This window comes from Artemia franciscana, chromosome 15 (genome assembly GCF_032884065.1).
Source record: "Artemia franciscana chromosome 15, ASM3288406v1, whole genome shotgun sequence".
Classification (NCBI taxonomy): domain Eukaryota; kingdom Metazoa; phylum Arthropoda; class Branchiopoda; order Anostraca; family Artemiidae; genus Artemia; species Artemia franciscana.
This window is the reverse complement of record NC_088877.1, coordinates 9,550,745-9,575,795: the sequence shown is the minus strand read 5'-3', so window position 1 is coordinate 9,575,795 and position 25,051 is coordinate 9,550,745. Positions and strand designations below refer to the sequence as shown.

Below are 25,051 nucleotides of genomic sequence, written 5' to 3'. Positions count from 1 at the left end.
ACATTTGGGATCAAACTAGTGTTGGTACAGGTTTTTCAAATCAAAATCTAGCCACCAATTATGTACTTCCATAGCGACGATGAAGTAGTGACGATAAAATCAAGGAAAAACATAAATCTTGATATTTTATTGACAATGTGACTTTATATATGGTGGGACATAGATTATATTCTGAACCAATTAAGTATTAACCCACTTTATTATAAGAGCATATATACAAATATACGGGTAGAATGAGCCCTTGAATATGGAACCACAAGCCCCTTCTTGTTAATGTTTTATGAACCGATTATCTATTTTCTTATGATAAGAGCGCATATGTACATAAATGAAAACAATATATATATATATATATATATATATATATATATATATATATATATATATATATATATATATATATATATATATATATATCTATATATATATATATATATATATATATATATATATATATATGTATATATATATAATGAAAAGAGAAATCACCAATGCAACAGCACAAACACATTAAAAAAAAGAAAAAGAAAAGGAAGAAAGAAGGAGAAAAGGAAGACTGTTTTCGTACACTAGTGATTTATATAGACCAGCACTTGAATGAGGCCTTAACCCTACTCATCCATACAATCACATAGGTCAAACAGCATAGCCATACACAATCAACCATAAAGAATAATCCATGGACAGGCAGTCGTGTCGTAAATAAGTATAAGTCGTAAATATGGAGCCGTTTTCGTGAAAAAATACATAAATAAATTTATATACAATTATTGCTTGTTTATGAGGATAGTATATATACGTAATACCTATATATATATAAAATGAAATTAAGAGCCCATGTATAGGGAATCACCCACTCCCATTATTTATAGATACACATGGGTACAGTGAAACTGAGAGCCCTTGCATATGGAATCACCCACTCCCATTATTTATATATATGTGGATACAATGAAACTAAGAGCCCATGTATATGATAACACCCACTCCCATTATTTACAGATGTGTGGGTACAATGAAACTAAGAGCCCATGTATATGGAATCACCCACTCCCATTATTTATAGATATATATGGGTACAATGAAACTAAGAGCCCTTGTATATGGAATCACCCACTCACATTATTTATAGAAATATATGCATACAATGAAACTAAGAGCCCTTGTATATGGAATCACCCACTCCCATTATTAATATATATATATATATATATCTATATATATAAAAATAAGTTGTCTGTGTGTGGATCTGTGGATGGATGTGTGGATGGATGTGTCAGGTGACGTCACCTGAAAAAACTGGATTAGGTGACGTCAAAACTGAAAAAACTAAAAAAAGGCAAAAACTACAAAAAAAACTAAAAACTAATAAAAAAAATAAAAAAGCTAAAAAACTAAAAAAACTATAAAGGTAAAAACCAATAAAAAACTAAAAAAAAAACTGAAAAAACTAAAAAAAGGCAAAAACTACAAAAAAAAACTAAAAACTAATAAAAAAAGTAAAAAAGCTAAAAAACTAAAAAAACTAAAAAAACTAAAAAAAGGTAAAAAACTAAAAAAAATAAAAAATAAAAAAAAACTAAAAAAAGGAAAAAACTGAAAAATAAGCTAAAATAAAGGTAAAAACCAATAAAAAACTAAAAAAAAAAGGAAAAAACTAATAAATGACGACACTCAAAGAGAAAGCGACCAGGACAAAAAACTAAAAAAAAAGGCAAAAACTACAAAAAAACTAAAAACTAATAAAAAAAATAAAAAAGCTAAAAAACTAAAAAAACTAAAAAAAGGTAAAAAACTAAAAAAACTAAAAACTAAAAAAAAACTAAAAAAGGTAAAAACTAAAAGAACTAAAAAAGAAAAAAATAAATGACGACACTCAAAGAGAAAGCGACCAGGACAAAAGGAATGTTCGATTAGCAATCAACAAAGCACCGGGACACAGGGAGTATAAATGACGACCAGGACACAAGTAAAAAAAAAAATTAACAAAACTAAAAAGAAGGTAAAAACTACAAAAAAACTAAAAAGAAAAAAAAACTAAAAACTAATAAAAAAACTAAAAAATCTAAAAATCTAAATAAACTAAAAAAGAAAAAAAAAGGAAAAAAATAAAGGAGAAAAACAAAACTAAAAAACGAATGTATATACAGACCGGGACACCGGGATACAAATGATGACCGGGACCCGGGACACAGGGAATATAAATGACGACCGGGACACAGGGACACAACTACAACGGGGACACCGGGGAAACAGGGGGATAACCTGACAATCTATTTATATGCAAAGACAATGGGACAGCAAAGAATGTTGTATATTCGCAAGTTTTACGTAGTTAAAACCATATATATATATATATATATCTATATTCACAGGTGGGACATAGGGACACAACTACAATGGCGCGTAACTATTATGGCGCGTAACGACTTACGCGCGCGGGGGGGCTTGGGGGGGGCGCGAAGCGCCCCCACCAACTAGGTGTTGGGGTGGCGCGAAGCGCCACCCCAACAGCTAGTATATATATATATATATATATATATATATATATATATATATATATATATATATATATATATATATATATATATATATATATATATATATGGGTACAACGAAACTAAAAGCCCATGTATATGGAATCACCCATTCTCATTATTTATAGATATGTGGGTATAATGAAGCTAAGAGCCAATGTATATGGAATCACCCACTCCCACTATTTATAGTTATATATGAATACAATGAAACTAAGAGCCCTTGTATATGGAATCACTCACTCCCATTATCTATAGATATATATGGGTACAATGAAACTCAGAGCCCTTGTATATAGAATCACCCACTCCCATTATTTATAGATACATATGAACACAATGAAACTAAGAGCCCTTGTACATGGAATCACCCACTCCCATTATTTATAGATATATATGGGTACAATGAAACTAAGAGCCCTTGTACATGGAATCACCCAATCCCATTATTTATAGATATATATGGGTACAATAGAACTAAGAGCCCTCGTATATGGAATCCCGAGCTACCCATTATTTATATTTTTATGAACAAATTACTTGTCTGTTCTACCATAAGAGCATGTATATATGTATATAGGTAAAATGAAACTAATACTAGTTCCTTTTTCATCAAATCATTATTTAAATAGTTAATGGGATACTCATTTAATATCAGTTTCTAATCCAAGTTGTCACCAGAACAACCTTTGCTTGATTAAAGGAAAATGAAGAACATGAAAAAAGGAATAGACAACAAGAAGAACTAAAGGTTACCACTTACCAACAACACTTGCAGGTGGCAACTCACTTATGGATTTAAAGCTATGACGACTAGAAACAATAACAGAGTCTCTAGGATCTTCTCTCCTAAAAAATAATTAATTTCTCAGTTTTAAAAATGGCTACATAACACAGAAGGAAAAGTAGGGGAAAAAAGTCGTTCTCTGTTTAATATCTAATAATTCAATATTTAATTATTTTTTTAACTTGCAAGTTTAATCTCTCTTTTAAATACTTGACTAAGTGATAACAATAATATATCTCGAGAAGGTACGTTGACAGAAATTTTTTAGAGGAGGGGGGGTTCGGATTTAAAAAAAAGGAAGAAAAGAGTTGAGTAAAATAGAAAATATAAAATTAAAACACATTACACGGAAAATTGTTCAGATTTGAAAAATATAGAGAGGGGAACTCAAATTTCTGAATATATTTGGACTAAGCATGCGATGTGGATTTGACGTACCAAACACACCCACTCCCTCTATTAAGGATGTTTTCGACCATAAAGTAATATCATTTAAGTGCCTGCATAGATCCTCCAAACGCAGGAGTATCAAAATATCCCTCCAGCCCTTTAAATATTCTCACCTTGAAACAGGAGACAATAGGTAGTTTTATAATTACATAATATTATATGTACATAATTACATATTAATTATGTCATATGATATAATTATAATAACGAATTTATAATTATGCACATATTCTAGTTTTAATTAAAAAAAAGAAGAAGAAAAGGATCATTCCATATATATGCCGAGAATGCCATATATATATATATATATATATATATATATATATATATATATATATATATATATATATATATATATATATATATATATATATATAAATGTATATATATGTAAACCTTGAAACAGGAGACAATAGGTAGTTTTATAATTACATAATATTATATGTACATAATTACATATTAATTATGTTATATGATATAATTATAATAACGAATTTATAATTATGCACATATTCTAGTTTTAATTAAAAAGAAAAGAAGAAGAAAAGGATCATTCCATATATATGCCGAGAATGCCATATATATATATATATATATATATATATATATATATATATATATATATATATATATATATATATATATATATATATATATATATATATATATATATATATATATATATATATATATATATATATATATATATATAAATGTCAAATGAAGAAGAGGCAGAAAAAAAGAAGGAAGAAACAAAGTCCAACAACATAGCCCCTAACATTTGAGTGCCTAATTTATAGGATATCGCATCGACAGTTCACCTTTTTAAGCTTGAAGAGCTTTTTGAGACACCACTAGTGTCATTCTGATATCAGATATTCTTTATTTTTTCCTATCTGTTCACAATTTTTGCAGTTACTGTTTTTTTCTTTTTTTTTGCCGGTTTTGAAGAGATCTGTATCGCATAATTTGTTTTGATTAACAATAACGTTTCACATCAGATTACTTTTTTCTCTTTTATTGTTTGAATCATCCTTTTAAAGCCTATGGGATGTTAAGTTTGTTCCCATTTTATCTGGTATTGATGATTCTGGACCTGGGCATTCTCCAGGGTTCTCGGTATCTTTTATTTTTTATTATTATTATTTTTTTATTATTTCGCTGGACGTGTCAAAGGGTGGTGTTATTGACCGGGCAATGACGAGAGCATATGTATAATTACACTTGTATGCATGGCATGTAGAGAAGTATGGATGTTGTATTTATTTAAAGAAGATTTTTCCATCCAGTGCATTACGAATTCGTCTTCTCAGCTGGGCTCTGGACCTTTTGTTATTTATTTTATTATTAAAAAGAACCTTAACCTGAACCTAAATGTTTTTTCGTCTTTTCCTATTTTGGGGCCAAGGAGTCTACTAGAGAGAAGGGGGAGTGTCTTATTCCGTTTTTGTTGTATATACAAAGAAATAAACAAATTGTAACTTGAAGTTTTATTTTCAAGCGTTATAATTCTTCAAGCTAGTAGAGGTTAAGTATTAACGCCTTTTAAAACACAAAATGCGCTAAAAACATTTCTGAAAGACGTTGTTAAAACGACCGACACCGGCATTTCATACAAATGTAATAGGCCGAAGGTCTCGACCGAGTCCGTTGATTTTTAAATTAAAATCGGATAATTCTGGGCATCAAGCCATGGCTAATTGTAGAAAAAGCCAAGACAAATAGTCCAATTGAGTGAGAGGCAAATCTGGCATTAACCCCCTTTATTAGGATTCTATAAAAATGAATGTTAGTTCATTTGTTAATAGATATGTCTATCTATTATCCGTCAATGCGTCATTCCTAGGGCAGAAGAACTAAGGTAGATAGTCATAGAGCTAAGATAGTCATAGAACCTATAGTTTTGCAAGTGTTTGGTTAAATGGCACGGGTAAACATCATGAAGAGATTACTTCATGACTCAACCTTTTCGCGCACGCGCAATGACAAATGTTTACCACATTATAATAGGAATGATCAGATCGAATGCCAAGTAACTACAGCAACTGAACGTATGTAACTACAACTAACAACATACGATGAAACTATTGCTCTGATGTACTGGGAGCTTCTCATTCAGCACTCTATGATGCATCATTCTGGAAAAAAACTTTTTGCTCCTTTTCGTATATATATTTATGCTGTGAAATACACAGTTCAATAGCAATTTCCTAATTCAAGCATTATAGATAAGAAAAAATCAAACTGTTAAAAGTTTTTGAAAAAAAGGATATAACAGAAGAGAGAGTAAACCATTCAATCCAATGTGCTCATTTTAGGGGGAGAGGCATAAGACAAAATACGTCGCATAACGCCTTTTGAATCCATTGAACCTTATTTGCTGTAAATTTAACCCTCAGTAAACTTGCTATATTGATTGCTATTGTATCAGAATATATGAGAATGGAATCGTATGGCTGCTGAAAGTCAAAGGAATAATTTTAGCTCTTGAACACATACTTCACTTTATTTTCATTATTTAATACCCTCAACGATTTTTTTTCCGTCCAAGGGCCTAAGACCAATTCAGCGTTTAATTATCAAAGGAGATTAATTTATCAAGAAAATAGCTATTAGACTTAAAGAATACTATGTAGAAATAGTATTTTGAATGACACTCCAGAAAGCAGGTATTCTATTTGATATGTACAAGGGATTCGGGATCCCTTGCCTGAGAGGACACGGGTCCGAATCCCGGTGTACCCAATTCTTCAGTTTGGGACGGGGGTCAGTGGCGTGACTCTGTAAGCTTAGCCAGAGTCGACCCAGCTCTAAATGGGTACCTGGAGAAATCTGGGGAAGGTAAACAGGAAGGGTGTGCGAAAGCACAGGATGGCTGGCCCCCAACCCCCCATTGCACTTCCTGGCTGAAGGGCCAAGAAACGGAGATCAGCACCGCCGGTACGGACTGTAAAGTCTAATGCCGTATCCTTTACCTTTACCTTTTTACCTTTATGTACAAAACAGAACACAAAAAACCTACTCTAGAATAGCAGCAATAACCATTCCATCCGGCAGAGTTGTTGGAAGATCCTTAGAAGAGTGAACAACAAAATCAACTTCTTTTTTTTCTAAAGCAACTTCTAGTTCTTTTGTAAACAGGGATTTTTCGCCAATTTGAGAAAGAGGCTGGTCCAAAATATGATCACCAACAGTGCTCATCGGAACTATAAAACATTTATAAAATATATGAGATATTTTAGAATAGAAATTACTTCAAATGCTAGATAAAAATGGGAGAGGGGAGGGGGTGGTGGCAAAAACAACAATCAAGTGGGAGTTTTTTTTTAGCTTGAAAGATTCGTGAGCTTTTGTTGCGGATTGTAGTAGTGAAAATGTAACTAGAAGCTGCATCTTGAACAACATTGGGAGTTCCCTTCCCGCAGCAGAAGATGTTTAAATCGTACTGTTAATTTTGCTCTAAAAGAGCACATTAATATATAAATACAATGAAATAAAAATATCGAAACGGTTAGAACTTCTAATAATGCAGCAAACTTTGAAAAAAACCTTCTTGTAGGCTTTAGGTAATAACAAAGTTCAAATATTTTGGCTTCCGGAATGAAAGACAAAAACAGCTTAAACAAATTGGCACATACATAAACAATTTTAAAAAAACACACGAATGCTCTACAAGGAATTTATTATTTTTATTTTCTTTTTTTCGTAGACCATTTTTGCGACTATATCTAATCAAGCCCACATACGAGAAGTCGTTGGCACCTCGCTAAATCTAAAAATACAAAGATTTCCCGCGATTTACTTTAATTTTTAGAGTTTTTTTTGTCTTATCCATACCCTTTACAAATGATTGAGCTCTCTACAATAAATTCATAAATATGTGCCTAATACACACAACAGTTAAATATCAGCACCATCAACCGATGTCAATTTGAATAGTTGTTTTTATGCTGCAAATATACGCAAAACACGATACGTCGAAAGTCCATGATCAAACAGTTTGTAATAACAAAGTGTAAGTAAGGAGTGACACGGATCATTAGTAACCAAAACTCTAAAAAAACTAAATTTTGATACCAACAGATAAATCGCATGAATCGACTTATTACACTAACTACAAATATATAAAATTTATTCAGTTTAATATTTACCTATCAAAGAATAAGAGCCTGAGAAAATTTGTCTGATTTTCGAAAAACGGGGTGAACACCCTCTCAAAGTCAGAGAATCTTAATGAAAATTACACCATCAGATTCAGCATATTAAAGAATCTCATTGTATAGGTTTTGAGCTCTTGTCTGCAAAAATGTGGAATTTTGTATTTTTTTTGTTAGAAGAAAGACCACGGGTGCGTGTTTATTATTATATTTTTTTTTTTGCCAAATGTTCGATTACATCGACCCAATGGTCCTAGAATGTCGGAGGAGGGCTCATTCAAACGGTAATTCTAAGTTCTGGCGCCCTTTTTAAGTGACCAAAAAGATTGAAGGGCCATCCCTTTTTCCCTAAAATCGTCCAATCTAAATCATGAGATAGCTGTTTTATTCAGTATAGTTGAAAGGCCCAATAATTATGCCTTTGGAGAAAACATGACACACAGCCCCTTGGGAAAGGGTTTTAAGATATAAGATTTGCCCATCGTTTACGCATAGTATTTATTATTGGGAAGTATGCATACATTTTTGAATGGGGGGGGATGAATTTTTCACAGGGAGGGAGGTTTCAGGGTGAAACATGTCCTTTCACCCTGAACTTGTAAAACCTCTAAAACTTCATTCATTTTGTTAACACTTTCATCTAGGATGCTCAAAACATCAGCATAATCTCAGCCAAGGAGAGTTTCACTTCCCCACTTGACTCCGTGTTCTCTCATTGCCTTTCCTGTACTCCTTAAGACAAAGTCCATATAAATGGGGATATAACGCAATCCTACTTTACTCCTGATTTTAGCACGAAACCAACTACTAACCTCATTTCCTAACTTAACCAGATTTTCCTACATAGCAATAATCACTTTAATGTATTTGTCTGGAATACAATACAAAACTAAGACCTTTGCTAATCAAACGCTTGCTCACAATCAATAAGTCTGAGGACTAAAGGTGTTTGATAGGGATTCAGGTAGTTGTAGGTAGGGAGTCAGGTACCACGCTCATTTACCCTGCTATCAGCATATGGGGTCTTATTACTTTTTAATCCTTTAAGTACTGTCACTAATTCTTCCTTGCTAAATAAATCTTCCTTCCCATCTAAGGCGTCACAAGCTTTTTCATTTCCTTTATTTCTTTTCCTGTAACTCTGCCCTGGTTTATTTCAGCCTCATATTGTCCTGCCCACCTCACTTCAACTTTTTCCTATCACTAATTGGGGCCCCATTCCCATCTTTAACTGAGACAAGTCTATGTTTAATACTCCTGCTAAATTTATTTACTTGCCAGTACAATATTTTACTATTATGCCGACTAGCTGCTTCTTCCAGATTCTCGGCAATTTTATCCAAGGCCCACACTTCACACCTCCTTAGCTAATCTAATTATTAAATTTAATATATAGCAAATCTAATCATTAGTTTTATTAAATTATTACTAATTAAATAAAAAAAATTATTTTAAATGCTATCTCCACATTTGTTTACATTCCTCCTATTTTCATATGATCTATCAATCAAATAATTCTTGTACAAGCGCCTCCTCCTTTCTATTAAGCATAAAGCATTTTCACAAACATCCCTAGCCGCTTTCCTTACTTTCTTTCCTAAGACACCATCAGCAAATTCACAAACTATTTTCCTAGAATTATTCCATCTATCTTCTACATAGTCAAATTTTAAAGTCCCCAGTTTAGTATTCATTAATTCCAGAAAAGTTTCTCTCAAATTCACATCCTGGAGTCTACCAATGTCATATCTTCCTAGAGGATATTTACCTTTCAAAATTCCAGCCTGAAATTAACCTTAGAAACTACTAATTGGTGATCTTTGCTTTTAACATCAGTAAGAGCACTCCCATACACCCTAGTATCATATTAACGTAATCAATAAGGTTAGCTGTCTCACAATCATGACAATATTATGTTAACTTATGAGTAATTTTATGATTTACTTTATTGATTATAACTAGGTCCTTATACCTACAAATTGCAGATGTCAGTAACCATTACTATTTTCTTTTCCTGCACCAAATTTACCTTAGCTAGGATACCATCTATCCCTATTTCTCTAGTTGTAGATAAATTAATTTGAATAGCTACTGTCTCCATCAGTTGGTACTACAGTGGCATATATTACTATGACTGATACCCTGTACTTTTTAGTCATATAATGACTAAGTAGTATTCTAACATTAATACCTTCCCTGCCTAAACAAGACTTAGCAGCTTCCTTATTCATCATGAGCCCTACTCCACATCTATGTATCCAATCCTTCCTTCTTAGAACATAAATATTACATCATCTAATTTCATGTTTCCTATGCATGGGGTATGAGTTTCTGAAACTCCTGATAAGCTCATTTCAAAGCATCTGAATTTGCCAGTGAAAATAATTGATACAATAGTTAATTTTTAATGTTGTAACATTCCAAGCTGCAATTTTCCTAATTTTTTTTTAATCATTGAAATTATTTTGACTTCAGGAAAGAAATGATCGCAGAACCTGTGAAGGTTCTGCGGTCACCTGTGCAGGAAGTGTACTTTGGAAGGAAACTTTGGGCGATTCTGGGCCCATCTTTGTTACAACCTGGTTTTCCATACTTGGTGATGCTCTCCTATCAACAAGAGTCAAAATCTTGCACAGAGAGTCTCAAGCCTATTACCTCCAACTTTTTATATATTTATGCCTACAAGTGTTACCAAAACAAAACAAACCCAGATGAATTATCCAATTCCATTAATCAGAATCCAGTGCAACTCCTTTGTTGCTTACTAGGCTATAATCTCCTCAAGTGGTTCCATTCTACTCCTCATGGTGACCCCTTTACAGGGCTGCCTCAAGTACCAGTGGTAAGAAATAGGGACTTGGGGAAATAGGGGCTCTTTTTAGTCAAAAAAGAGACCTTTCTAGGGACCATTCAAGACGCAAAACAGACTACAAAACTCAGTTTTCTGAAAGCTTCTGAAAGAAACAGCAGTGACAAAAGAGCAAATGACACTTGACTAAGGAAAAGAAAATGGGAATGATCATTTGCAGACATCTCTCTATGGTCAGAGGCCAAGTGATAATTAAGAGAAAAACCACCAGAGAATCATAATGTCATGAGAGTAGCTTTTTCCTTGTTTTTTTCTGAACGCTTTACTTTCAAATACAAAAGATCAGATACAAAAATATGAAGAAAGAGATAAGGGTACCATAACTAGAACACACATCCTAATTGTTTCAATTTTTGCACTGCCTTCAGCTGGAAGAGAGGTGCAATGAGCAGCTGTTTTGTTGACTCTATCTGCTGCTGGGTGGTTTCAAGACTAACAGCTAATTTTTTTGTTCAGTACACATCAACAGAGTCCCATCAATCATGACTTGTGCTAGCTGTATCTCAACGATGTCCTTTGTTTCAATGCCTTTTTTCAGTCAGTTATGAGCTTCCTTCAGCAACTCATCTAAATCTGTTCCTTTGAACCAAATGCTTCTTCTTTTTTTTTAGGGATTTTCAAGACTCTCTAGCCTGTCTTTTCAAAGAGGTTTCAGCAAGCTGATAATAAATCAGCTGACTTAGTTTGTCAGAAGGAGAAGTTTTTGACCACTATATCTCTGAAAATTTTTCCGAATACATCTGCTATTCTATCTGTGGATTTCCTAGAATAGACAGACTCAATCATCTTCAGAGCCCATTTAATGTGTACAACTGTTGTTTCATCCCGCACTACATAAGCACCAAGGTGCATGGGCAGTTTTGTCAGTTTGCCTTTCTCCATGGAAGATGCTACCAAGAGATGAAGCTTATTCAACATTAGCTTTATGTTAATGTTCTTCTTTTGATCAGTAATTCTGGCATACTGCAGTAAAGCATAGGAGCCCTTTTGGCAGACAAGCAATGCATTGGAGATAGAACAGTAGAAAGAAAGGAAAACTCCTGGAATGGTTCTACACTCCTCTTTCATTTGGTGTCTTGTCTTATCTTTCTCTTCCAACCAGAAAAAATACAGTAGTAGAAAAGTCAGTAGAAAAATATATAGGTTAGTACCAGAAATGAATTGAAATAAAAAAAGCCCTAGGAAGTATTGCAATAGTTTGCGAAATCAAGGAGGCACACTCGTGCCTCTATAAAGAGGCGAACCACGACAATGTTAAGCGATCTTCGGTTCCAGTGGTCGCAGAGGGATGCATTTCGTAGCCCAAGCTCCAACTAAGAAACCTGCCAAATTTCATCCTCCTCCGACTTTTCCTTCATGGGGAAAATCTGGCCGAAAGTTTCGACCCACCAACCCCAGCCCCCCTTTAATGTTGTCCGATCGGGCTGAAATTCACAAGTTAAGGTCCCCTAGGGCCCAGGAGCTTATCCGCGAAATTTCAGCTCGATCCGATAACTCCTTCCCTGTTTTCCAGAAACCACGCATAGCCACTTAATTTTCATGTTCTTTTTTTTCTGCCACGCCTACAGGTCACAGCCGACATCGGATCTGGGTGTACGAAGACTCATTCGATGCGGAATTCTCCGAGTAAGTTTCCTTGAAAGTTTCGTAGGAAAATCTTAACCCCCCGAAAGTTTCGACCCCCAACCCACCCACCCCCGTTTAACGTTGTCCGATCGGGCTGAAATTCACAAGTTAAGGTCCCCTACGGCCCAGGAGCTTATCCGCGAAATTTCAGCTCGATCCGATAACTCCTTCCCAGTTTTCCAGAAACTACGCATAGCCACTTAATTAAACATTTCTCCATAAGAGCCCATGTTAATTTGAAATTTTTAAAATTTATTTAAAAGTTATATTTACACACATGCAGGTGGTTAGCTCAGTCGGTAGAGCGTGGGACTTATAATCCTCGGGTCAAGGGTTCAAGTCCCCTATCGGGCGGTTTTTTTTTCACAAAATATGAAAAAAACTTCGTTTTCTTAAAGAGTTAAAGAGGCTGCGTCCCAAAGTCGAACCTTAAAACGTACAGGAATCTAAGCTAGAAAATCGGGGGGTTAAGATATATCAAAGAAACTTTCCAGGAAAATTACTCGGAGAATTCCGCGTCAAATTTTTGAAATTCTTAAAATCCTTATCCTTGAAATTCTTATCAAGAATTTTTGAAATTCTTATAAGTTACGAATATCAACATTCGTACAGGAATTATTAAATTACATCCACCATGGATTGTAGAAAAACGTACAGAAATAATACGAAAAAAACTTCGTTTTCTTAAAGAGTTAAAGAGGCTGCGTCCCAAAGTCGAACCTTAAAACGTACAGGAATTAGGAGAGGCAGTTCGGGGGCTGCCGCCCCCCAAACCCCCCGCTCTTGGCTTCGGAAAGGCCCTCTTTTAATTAACAAAAATTGAAATGAATGACTAATGGAATAACTTCGAAAATGCTAAACACAAAAGGACAGGAGAAAAATTGCGCCGAAACTAGTAATTAGTAACAATGAAGTCCCCCCACAACAAAAAACCTGTACAAAAGAGTCTCTAAAAGCGGGGGGTTGGGGGGGCGGCAGCCCCCCAACTGCCTCTCCTAATTCCTGTACGTTTTAAGGTTCGACTTTGGGACGCAGCCTCTTTAACTCTTTAAGAAAACGAAGTTTTTTTCATATTATGTATATAAGCTCGAAATCTTGCAAGAAACCTGGTTTTAACACTGCCTTCTTTGTATTTCTCACAAGCTCTGTCTCTCCATGGTGACCCATTGTATTTTATTTGTTATGCATATTATATTAATAAATTGAACTTGAAATTTTGTACTCGGAGCCATTCTCTATTTTTTTTCCTCTGTGCATAACAAATTGACACAAAGAAAAGAGTTTTGTAAGAAATTCATAAACCTAACCAGGCCCTAAGACCTCCTAGCCTACTGACTCCAGAGACAAAAGGGGTTACTCATTTTTATTATTAGTCTGTCTGACCTATCCAGACAATAATTCTGTAGCCTATGTAACAACCAGTTTTGTCTTTCTTAGGGAAGCAAAAACAGGTTCCAAGAATATCAATGGAAACAAACATACTGAAAACCATATACTCACAGGTATTGGTAGCCATCAAGATATGGAGCTTTAAATCACAGCAAGAACAGGGACTTTAGGGACCTTTGTCAATTTGAGTGACCAATAGGGACCTTCACTCAACTTTAGGGACTTTGTGGCCACCCTGCCTTTAGTACTGATAGCAGTCACCATTGTATTTTCAAAATTGTAAAAAAATAATTTTTGAATTTAAAAAGTTAATATCAAGATAAGTTCTTACCAATTTTGAATGCAACAGATAATTCTTGTTTTTGAAGAAGACCAACAACAAACTCAGTCTGGGTCATGGCAAGCTGTAACATAAAATTCCACATGAAAGAAAAAATACCAAAAAGAAAAGTTATATAGAATATGAGAACACAGTTCAATAAGAATAGATAAAATTAACTAGGAGATAACTCCATGCCCTATTTTTATAAGCAATTCACAAGTGGCAACATCAAGAGAAACAAAATCCACACAAAATATACAAAGGGTAAAAACAATATAAAAAACGAGGCCAAAGGAAAAACAGAAACATAATATTAAAAGAAAAAGATAAGAAAAGCATGGTGGTGGGTTCTGAGCATACTATAGCCTAAACATGCTTTCATGCATTGAGGCAAGGCTACAAATGGGGGATTAAGTTACTTGCTCAGTAATACTAAATTACAGACAACATCAGAAAACAAGCATTGTTTTGTGTAGGAGGGTTTGAGCACTATGTTTTGATCCTTGAAGCAATTCCAGGAATACATTTTTGAGCCAATAGTAAGAAGATCCAAGATAATAGAGTAATAAGAAGAATAGTTAGAAAATCCAAGATGTTACTTAATAAAATCAATAGTTAAAAATAACAATTAAAATAATGCATAAAGGAACTGTATGATCTATCTGGGTAATACCTTAGTGTTGTACCACTTCTAAAGGAAACATGTCAAATTATTTTAAAAAAATGCCATTAGATTCTTTATCTTTTACCCTTTCCAAATATCATGGCTGTTACTGTCATAATACCTTCCCCCAAACGGTCCCATATAAAGACCAAGAATATACAAAACAATAAGAAAGGAATGAGAAACTAAAAAAAAAATATTTAAAATAAGATTTTAATTTTTAATTCCATTGAAAAAACTTATACAGAGTGGTCCTGGGTAAAAAAAGAAGCAAAAAACCTGTTTAAGCCAAGAAGATATGATTACCTTAACCTTAAATCGCAGCTTGGAGCAATATAAGGATTATCCATCCTTGTGATGCTCCATGAGAAAAAAGAATTTGTTTGGTGTAGAATGTGGCTGTTAGATTAGACTCTTGTGGAGGACTCTGCAGCTTCCCAATTGTATAGGAATTCCTGGCAGAGCCATTAAGAGAAAATCAACCATTATATTTGAAATGGCAATAGAATAAAGAATTTAATGCACTAGTTCTACTCTATTAAGGCTGGACGGACTCGCAAAGAATCTTCCTATACCTCCCATGTTAAACATTTGGAGTTTGCCTGACGTTCCTGAATTAGTGATTTTGGCGGTTTTTATGTCAATAGAAGTAAAAAAATCTGGTGAATATTTTGGCATAATCAAATCTTAAAGCCGACAATTATTTTTTTTATAATTCCAAAATAATTATAAAACCTGTTTCGGGTTTGCATTCTAGATTGCTATGCTTGACATTGTTGTTGTGGGGTATCAAAAAATAGAGCAAAAATTTTTCTATTCATCAATAAGAAGCTTTTTTCTATAATATATACCTCCTGGCTGCAGTCCCTTCAAATACTTTACATATTTGTGTTCCGAAATCAAAATTTCCCCTCAAAAGGTTAGATTGAGCTGTAATCGGAGCATTCCAAGGGGCTAACCACTCGGATTGTTCAGGAGCGATTCAGTCAAGCATTATTTAGTTCTAACCTGTTTAAACAGAGTCTAGAGAAGAAGTAAGGTGCAGACACCAAACTGCCGGTTAATGAATATATAAGAAAATTGTATTGTATAAATAATTAAGGATAAGCTGCGTCTAATCCTAGAGATAAATTGAACACAGCACAGGGGCCAAATAAGAAGCAATGGTTTTATTTTAAAAAGATTGATCTATCGTTTTGGTTTAATTAAAATAATTTCAGGACAAATTTATGTATTGTAGTATAAGTACAATTTTGCATAATCTTCGTACTGAAATAAGAATTAAAAATATATAAAACAAGCTAATTAATAACTAATGAATGAAACAAAATAACTAATGAACGAAACAAAATGTCCCCAGAATATTTAAATTTGTTATAGCAAAACCCGAGTCTTGCTGTAGAACTACCAAAGCAAACTACAAAAGCAGTCAATGACCAGTCTCAAGTCCAAGGCCTTTCCAAGAAACAATCCGACCCCTTGGTAAATAAACCCCAATAAAAATTACCCATACTAAAGCAGTCAAATGACCAGTCTCAAGTCCAAGGCCTTTCCAAGAAACAATTCAACCCTTTAGTAAGTGAACCCCGATAAAAATGGTCAAAACCCTAATAAAGTTCTTATATAGTTCTTGTTATTGACCACAGTAACATGGGAAAAAAAAGAAATATACGAGGGCTCCATTTGCCAAATGTGCAGGCCCATCGTGAAAAGTTGAAATTAAATTATCGGGCTAGAGGCAGACCGCGTTTACCAAAATATATGTTAGAAGACTTAACGGATGCTTCGGTTCACGACGAATCAAGTTCCGAAGGAATTGGAACAAATTCCCCTTTTGTGTTGAAAGTTATCACATCTGGAAGAAATTTGGGGTCAGACCTTCTAAAAGGCTCACGCTGGATTGTGGATCTGCCTTACCTTTTTGAGAATTATGAAAAGCTCATGATTCGCCACATGTAAGTTTTTTCTTTGTCTTTCATTTTACGTCATTGATTTACTGCTATCAAAATTATTAGGATGGGGAATTATTCTGGGTTGCAATTAATACAACTTGTACCTTATTAATTCTTGATAATTGTCTTTTCTGCTATAGAGAAAGAATGTTCGATAACTTTTAAAGATTTTCATCCCAAAACAGAAAGTTAAGAAAGTAACACCATCAGATTCAGCATATCACAGAACCTTATTGTACAAGTTTCAAGCTCCTATCTACAAGAATGTAGAATTTTGTATATTTTGCCAAAACACAAATCCCAGATGCGTGTTTATTTATTTAATTCTTTTTTCCAAGGGTGATTGTACCGACCCAGTGGTCTTAAAATTTTGCGAGAGGGCTCATTCAAATGGATATGAAAAGTTCTAGCGCCGTCAAAATCCTGATATAGCCATTTTATTCAGCATAGTTGAAAAACCTTATAACTATGTCTTTCAGGACGACTTACTCCCCCAAAGTCCCCATGGGAGAAGCTGCAAGTTAAAAACTTTGACCAGTGTTTGCACATATTAATGATTATTGGGAAGTGTACAGACGTTTTCAGTGGGATTTTTTGGTTGGAAGGAGGGGTTGAGAAGAGGAGGTTATGTTGGGGAAACTTTCCATGGAGGAATTTGTCATGGGGAGGAAAATTTTCCATGAATGGGAGGGGGCAGGATTTTCTAGCATGATTTAAAAAAACAATGAAAAAATAAATATGAAAGAGTGTTTTCAACTGAAAGTAAGGACCAGCGGTAAAACTTAAAAAGAACAAAAAATATTACACATATAAGGGGTTCATTTCCTCCTAATCTCTCACTCTTTACGCTAAAGTATTTTTTAGTAATTTCAATTATCTATTCTACGGCCTTTGTGATTCAGGGGTCATTCTTAAGGATTTAGGACAAAATTTAAGCTTTAGTGTAATGAGCGAGGTATTGACAAGTGGGCGAGCCCCCCTTATATACGTAATAGATACCTGCGAATATAGAAGTTCGTTAGGTAAGCTAATTCGTAAGTTACGTATATTTTTACTAATGAAAACAATCGTAAAAAACTAAAAGCTCTAGTTGCCTTTTTAAGTAGAAAAAATTGGAGAGCAACTGGGCCTCCTTCCCCGCTCATTTTTCTCAAAATCGTTCGATCAAAATTATGAGAAAGCCGTTTAGCCAAAAAAATAAAAATTCAAATTTCGTTTTAATTATTCATCTGCGCAGAGCGGAAATCAAAACAAGGATTAACTAAAAAAACATTCAGAAATTAAATAAAAAACGATTTTTTTTAAATGAAAGGAAGGAGTAACATTAAAACTTAAAACGAACAGAAATTACCCGGTATATGAAAGGGGCTGTTCCCTCCTTAACGCCCCGCTCTTTACGCTAAAGTTTTTACAGTATTAAACAGTAGATCTTTTAAATTATATTTTTGGTAAAAAATAAGGAGAGGGGCACATTTGAAGGAAGGCCTAAAAATTCAGAAAAGAACTTAAAACAACCATAAGTAGCTACTTATACTATTCCTAAGAGCGAATGCTTCGCTATACCCCACCCCTCGCCCATCTTTAAGCGACAGTTTATAGCCCATTATATATTTCCCCATTACATTTTGAAATAGCCCCACTTTTTACTTCTATATTAATTTATGACGAAAGCTAATCAATCGGCGGAAAAAATGAGTCGCGCTATTCTGAAATAAATAAAAAAAAAACAAGTTTTTTTAACTGAAAGTAAGGAGCAACATTAAAACTTAAAACGAACAGAAATTACTCCGTATATGATAGGGGCTGTTCCCTTCTCAACGCCTTGCTTTCTACGCTAAAGTTTGACTCTGTTTCACAGCTCTCCATTTAAAAAAAAAAAAACTTGCCAATTTGAAAAATAAAAAAATATACTATGACGTTTAGGGGTGTTTCCCTTATTTTCCAAACTCGTAACTCGAAGAAGAGGGGGATATGTTGGGGGAACTTTCCTTGGAGGAATTTGTCATGGGGAAAGAAAATTTTCATGAAGGGAGCCCAGGATTTTCTAGTATTATTTAAAAAAAAAATAATGAAAAAATAAATATGAAAAAGCTTTTTTCAACTGAAAGTAAGGAGAAGCATTAAAACTTAAAACGAACAGAAATTATTAAGCATACGATAGGCTCACCTCCTCCTAATACCTCGCTCTTTACGCTAAAGTATTTTTAGTAATTTCAACTATTTATTCTACGGCTTTTGTGATTCAGGGGTCATTCTTAAGAAATTGGGACAAAATTTAAGCTTTAATGTAAAGAGCGAGGTACTAACGAGGGGGTGAGCCCCTTCGTATACGTAATAAAAACATGAGAATACAGAAGTTAGTTACGTAAGCAAATTTGTAAGTTACGTATATCTTTTACTAATAAAAAGATTCGTAAAAAATTAAAATTTTTAGTTGCCTTTTTAAGTAACCAAAAAGTTTGACGGCAACTAGGCATCCTCCCCCGCTCCATTTTTTCTCAAAATAATTCGATCAAAACTATGAGAAAGCACTTTAGACAAAAAAATAAATATCAAAATTTCGGTTTAATTATTCATCTGCGGAGAGCCAAAATCAAAACATGCATTGATTCAAAAACGTTCAGAAATTAAATAAAAAAAAACAGTTTTTTTAACAGAAGTAAGGAGCGACATTAAAACTTAAAACGAACAGAAATTACTTCGTATATGAAAGGGGCTGCTTCCTCATCAACGCCCCGCTCTTTACGCTAAATTTTTTACTGTTTTAAAAAGTAGAGTTAAGAGAAAGAGTCAAACTTTAGCGTAAAGAGTGGGGCGTTGAGGAGGAAACAGCCTCTTTCATATACGGGATAATTTCTGTTCGTTCTAAGTTTTAATGTTGCTCCTTACTTTCATTTAAAATACTTGTTTTTTTATCTAATCATTAAAAAGTACGGATAAAGATTCTGAAAGAATGTCTGCAAAGGCTTTAAAGGATTTGAGAAATAAACTTAGCTAATTTGATCCTCCTAACTCATAAAAGCATATCGGTATTTTTAATCGTACTAATAAGAACTTTGTGAATTACTCGAATAAAAATTTAAATGATAGTTGAGATGCAACTGAATTTGGGGCACGGATTTTTACTTTGAATTTGATTTTAGGGAGTCAAGTGAGACTTAATTTTTCTTGGAATTTGGTTAGTAATTTCTGTTGGAATTTGGTAAATCGACACGGGTCTGTTTAGAGGGCATTTCCTGTCATGCCCCAAAGGATTTTGTAAAGTTTTGAAATACTTGGCTTTCCTGATTGGTAGTTCCAGGACAGTTTTTGGCTTGGTTACATACATAAATAAAATTGGGTGGTTTAATCTGACAATGAAATACAACAAACTTTCGGTTAGATCGTATAATTTCCACTTCTCACCCATTTCTAGCTATATTTTATATTTGATTTCATATTTTAAATACCCTACATCGCTCACTACTCTACATAATACCTATCCTTTTTGAAGCTATAGCACTTTCCTTTCTACCAAAACAATAAAATCGCTACTTTACTATTTTACTTCCTCACAACCAATTAGCATTTTATTTACAGGTGCCAAGACATCAATTTGGTTTCAAATATGATGGTTTCTAAAGAACATAGAGCTGGATTGCGCTCAGGACTCATCTTAAAATGCGAATCATGTCATGAGGAAGCCACAATTCACACAGAAAAACCCCTTGCTCCTAGAAGGCTTAAAAAAAGACTCAACGAAAACCGTAGTCAAAAAACGGAAAAGGACTGATTTTGATAGTGTGAATACTATCAGAAAGAAACACAAAACAGAAACAGGAACAGTAAGTGTCAACAAAGAGGTAGTGGTTGGTGCAATAAATGGTGGAATGACTCACGCCCAGGTTCAAGAACGTTTCTCTACCATTGGAATAAATACCCCGTCTCAAAAAGTCTTTACGAAATTTGCGAAAGAAATTTGCGTAGAATTGGAAAAAGTTCTCTATGACTATCTTATCGAAAATGGGAAAACCGAGCGAAGGATGGCACTGGAAGCAGGTGAGAAAATTCACCCAAATGGAGCTGTAGAGACATGTGTTATAGTTGATGGAAGCTGGTGTAAACGAAGTTATGGGAATAGGTATCGTGCACTCTCAGGCTGTGGAGTGGTGATAGGTTTTTATTCAAAGAAACTCTTAAATCTAGGAATTAGGAACAAATATTGCTGTACTTGCATGAAATACAGGCATCAAGTAAATAGATCTGTTCCTGAACATACATGTTTTATGAACTGGCAGGGGCCCAGTACAGTTATGGAGTCAGATATATTAGTTGATGCATTCCGAGTAGCAACATCCATGCACAATCTAAGATATACTCGATTTGTTGCCGACAGCGATTCGATTACCCATTCTGAAATTATAGCAAGGGTACCATATGGCAGAAATGTAGAAAAAATTGAGTGTGCTAATCATGCGTGCAAATGCTTGAAAAACAGACTATATAAGAAGCAGCATGAAAATGCCGAATGCAGAAGATTTCTTAGTGCTGCAATAATAAAGAAATTGTGTGATTTTGCCAGAAATGCAATTGCATGTGCCACCACAGAGAAGAAAAGCGTGAAGGATCTCATCAGTGCGCTGAAGACAATTCCTCTCCTTTTTTCCCGTGGCGACCATAAATTTTGTCCTACACGCTGCTCGTTTTCCGGGAAAGTTCTACAGGTCAATCCTGAAGACACCCCTAGCATACGACGTAAAAACTGTCTGCTAGAAAGCGCCTTTTCACTAATGCTTCCACAAAACTCCCTTCAAAAGAAATCAGGGAGCCAACCGGAGCAGACAAAAACTACGGCTCGAACGCAACTGCTCCGGATCTTGATTGCAGTGCGCTCGAAATTGCAAAAACAGATTTTTTTACTCGTCTCCAATGTACTGCAACAGAAATCCTCAGTATCGAAATAGCCACTAGGCTTCAGAGAAATCCTATCGATAATAACTGGATAGAATACAGAAAAAAACAGAATTACAGCTTCTGTAGCTGGTGCTGTTTGTAAAAGGCGGTTGAAGACTGTGGGTTCATTATTTCGGCAGCTGCTGTATACCAGAAACCACCAAACAAAGGCAATGGAGCATGGTCAGATGTATGAGCCTGTAGCTATTGCAGGTTTTGTACAGAAAATGGGTTGCATTGTGAACTCTGCTGGGCTTTTCATTCAAAAGGAATATGGGTTTCTAGGGGCCAGTCCGGGTGGGATAGCAATTTTTCCTTCATGTGAGAAGGCTCTTTTGAAGGTGAAGTGCCTTTTGACAGCAAAAGGGCTTACATTGGAAGAGTGGATAGCGCTTAAAAATATATGTCTTGAAAAGAAAGTTAATAGTGAAATAAAGCTGAAAAGAACACATGACTACTATTACCAAGTTCAAATGCAATTGGAATGTTGTGACATTGATTTTGTATACTTTGTAATATTTTTAGGGGAAGAGGAATTATATTATGAAAAGATTGGTCGTGAACGTGAATTCTGGTCTAACAAAATGCTGCCAAATCTACAAAAATTTTATTTTGAGGCACTGTTACCAGAAATTGTCGACGGAAGGTTGCCAAGACGTATGGAGATACGAGAACCGTTTATATAAATCCAACTGTGCTAGGTATGGGTAGTTATCATGTGTCATTACAGTCTTATCCGAATACAAATTCAGATATACAAATACTCAAGCAACAATCGAACTTTAGAATATTTTTTAATGAACCCGTATGGATAAGCTAAATAAAAAAAACAAGTTTTTTTTAACTGAAAGTAAGGAGCAACATTAAAACTTAAACGATCAGAAATCACTTCGTATATGAAAGGGGCTGCTCCCTCGTCAACGCCCCGCTTTTTACGCTAAAGTTTTTTACTGTTTTAAAAAGTAGAATTGAGAGAAAGAGTAAAACTTTAGCGTAAAGAGCGGGGCGTTGAGGAGGGAGCAGCCCCTTTCACATACGAATTAATTTATATTCGTTTTAAGTTTTAATGTTGCTCCTTGCTTTCAGTTAAAAACATGTCTTTTTTTTATTTAATATTTTTGAACTAATGCATGTTTTGATTTTGGCTCTCCACAGATGAATAATTAAAACGAAATTTCATATTTATATGGCTTTCTCATAATTTTGATAGAATCACTTTGAGAAAAAAGGAGCAGGGGAGGAGGCTTAGTTGCCCTCCAATGTTTTGGTTACTTAAAAAGGCAACTAGAAATAGAACTTTTAATATTTTACGAACGTTTTTGCTAGTAAAAGATCTACGTAACTTACGAGTTAGCTTACATAACGAACTTCTGTATTCTGTTAGTGTTAAATTGTAATGCTGCTCCTTACTTTCAGTTGAAAAAACTGTTTCATATTTATTTTTGTATTGTTCTATTTTGAAATAAGGCTAGAAAATCCTGTGCTCCCTTCATGGAAATTTTCTTCCCCATGACAAATTCCTCCATGGAAAGTTCCCCCAACATAACCCCCTGTTCTCAACCCCCCCCCCCAACCAAAATCCTCCTGAAAACGTCTGTACATTTCCCAATAACCATTACTATATAAACACTGATCAAAGTTTGTAACTTGTAGCCCCTTCCACGGGGATTCTGGTGGAATAAGTCATCCCCAAAGACACAGTTATAAGGTTTTTCGACTATGCTGAATAAAATGGCTATCTCACAATTTTAATCAGGTGACTGTGGGAAAATAATTAGCGTGGGAGGAGGCCTAGATGCCCTCCAATTTTTTAGATCACTTAAAAAGGGTACTATATACTTCATTTTTTATATATAATTCACTTGTATATAACTTCATTTCCGTTGGAATGAGCCCGCTCGCAACATTCTATGACAACTGGTTTGATATAATCACCCCTGGAAAAAAAATCCATATTTTTGCTGATAGAAGCTTAACACTTCCATGGTAGGGTTCCCTGATAGGCTGATTCAGGATGGGTGTAATTTTGGTTTTATTACTTTTATTGGGTGTTTCCCTCTATTTTCTAAAATAAGGCAATTTTTCTTAGACTCGTAATTTTAGATAGGTATCTCATATATTTAAAGTCAGCATTAAAATGATATTTTGTTCATGTAGCTATTGGTATCAAAAATCAGTTTTTTAGAGTTTTGGTTACTATTGAGCCGTGTCGCTCCTTAGTACAGTTTGTTACCACGAACTTTTTGATAAAATGAAATAAATTTGTCACTTTGCTGCAAGCAATTATTTAAATTAATATTTTTTAAATAGGTCTGCATGAAGTAAAAACCCGAAAATATGTACTTTTTATTTGTGATTTCCACAATTTTATACAGCGTCTCCTGGCAAATAATGATGACCAGACCACAGGCACACACGCAGGCGAGGGATTCACCCACTTTAAATTTGTATAATGCTTAATTTTGTCAGCGAAATGTTTAATTTCCCTGTGTTTTCCTGGTATTTCTTTCATAAGAGCTGAACCCCCCTCCTCCAAAAAAAATCTCGAATAATAATTTCTCTAATTTTCTCCTCAAATAATAGTTCTTTTCCAAATAAATATTCCTATTTACTTGTCGAATTACAAAGAATGAATATACATTAGTCGTAATTTTCAGTGAGAAACCCCTTGAGTTTAATGAAGGCAGTGAAATCTGATAACCTTGAGTATTTGTGTGATATGCCGCGATTGAAAAAGAACTAACAGGCAGTATAATTTTTGGAGGAGCGTCCAGCCTTAACATGTGGTCAACCACTGAAGTAATACCTTTTCTATTTCTAAAGCAAAATTCCCTTGAAGTTGAAATCTACTGGGATTCTTTGTAAGTAAGTCTAGTAGGGCATTTAGCTGCAAAGCTGTCTTGGTGGGAAGAATGTGTTGGCAAAGGTCAGAAATACATGTCACCTCTGCTAATTCTATATGTTTGTCAGGACATTTCAAACTTTGAAGCCATTATTCATATAAACTTTCCCTGAGGTCTCTCTAAGACTTATGCAATGAGGTTGAGATTTGCTTGCGTTAGGATTGGCTGACAAAATTCTAGAATTTTTTTTTCAGCATTTCAACTCAGACAAAATTTACTCATACTTCCTAGGCTCTATAAATATAATTATTCTGGTTTGAAAAACTTGTTATAGATGGAACATATCCTTGATTGAGTTTTTAACTGATTTAGATACTGGTATTCTCAGAAAAGCTACCATGATAATTAGAAAGATTATAAAATAGAGCTAGTCCCAAGAGATCTATTTCTGATACTCCAATTTCACTAACATAGAACTGTTTTGACTTATCAAGGTGCTATGACATTGCATATAAGATCTTAC

The 25,051-nt window shown here is 34.4% G+C and overlaps 2 protein-coding genes across 3 annotated transcripts in view; one reads left to right on the top strand and one right to left on the bottom strand.

The window, feature by feature from the left end:
* The window catches only part of LOC136036029 (general transcription factor 3C polypeptide 5-like), a 508,607-nt gene that overhangs the window by 444,454 nt on the left and 39,102 nt on the right, over positions 1 to 25,051 (top strand). The gene's annotated exons all lie outside the window — the stretch shown is intronic.
* LOC136036022 (porphobilinogen deaminase-like) overlaps positions 1 to 25,051 on the bottom strand; it is a gene marked incomplete in the record, with an annotated part of 58,906 nt that overhangs the window by 31,657 nt on the left and 2,198 nt on the right. For both annotated transcript variants that reach the window (XM_065717947.1, XM_065717948.1), the window contains 3 exon segments: positions 3,301 to 3,386; positions 6,797 to 6,980; positions 14,147 to 14,219. In XM_065717947.1, coding sequence (XP_065574019.1) covers positions 3,301 to 3,386; positions 6,797 to 6,980; positions 14,147 to 14,219 — 343 coding nt within the window.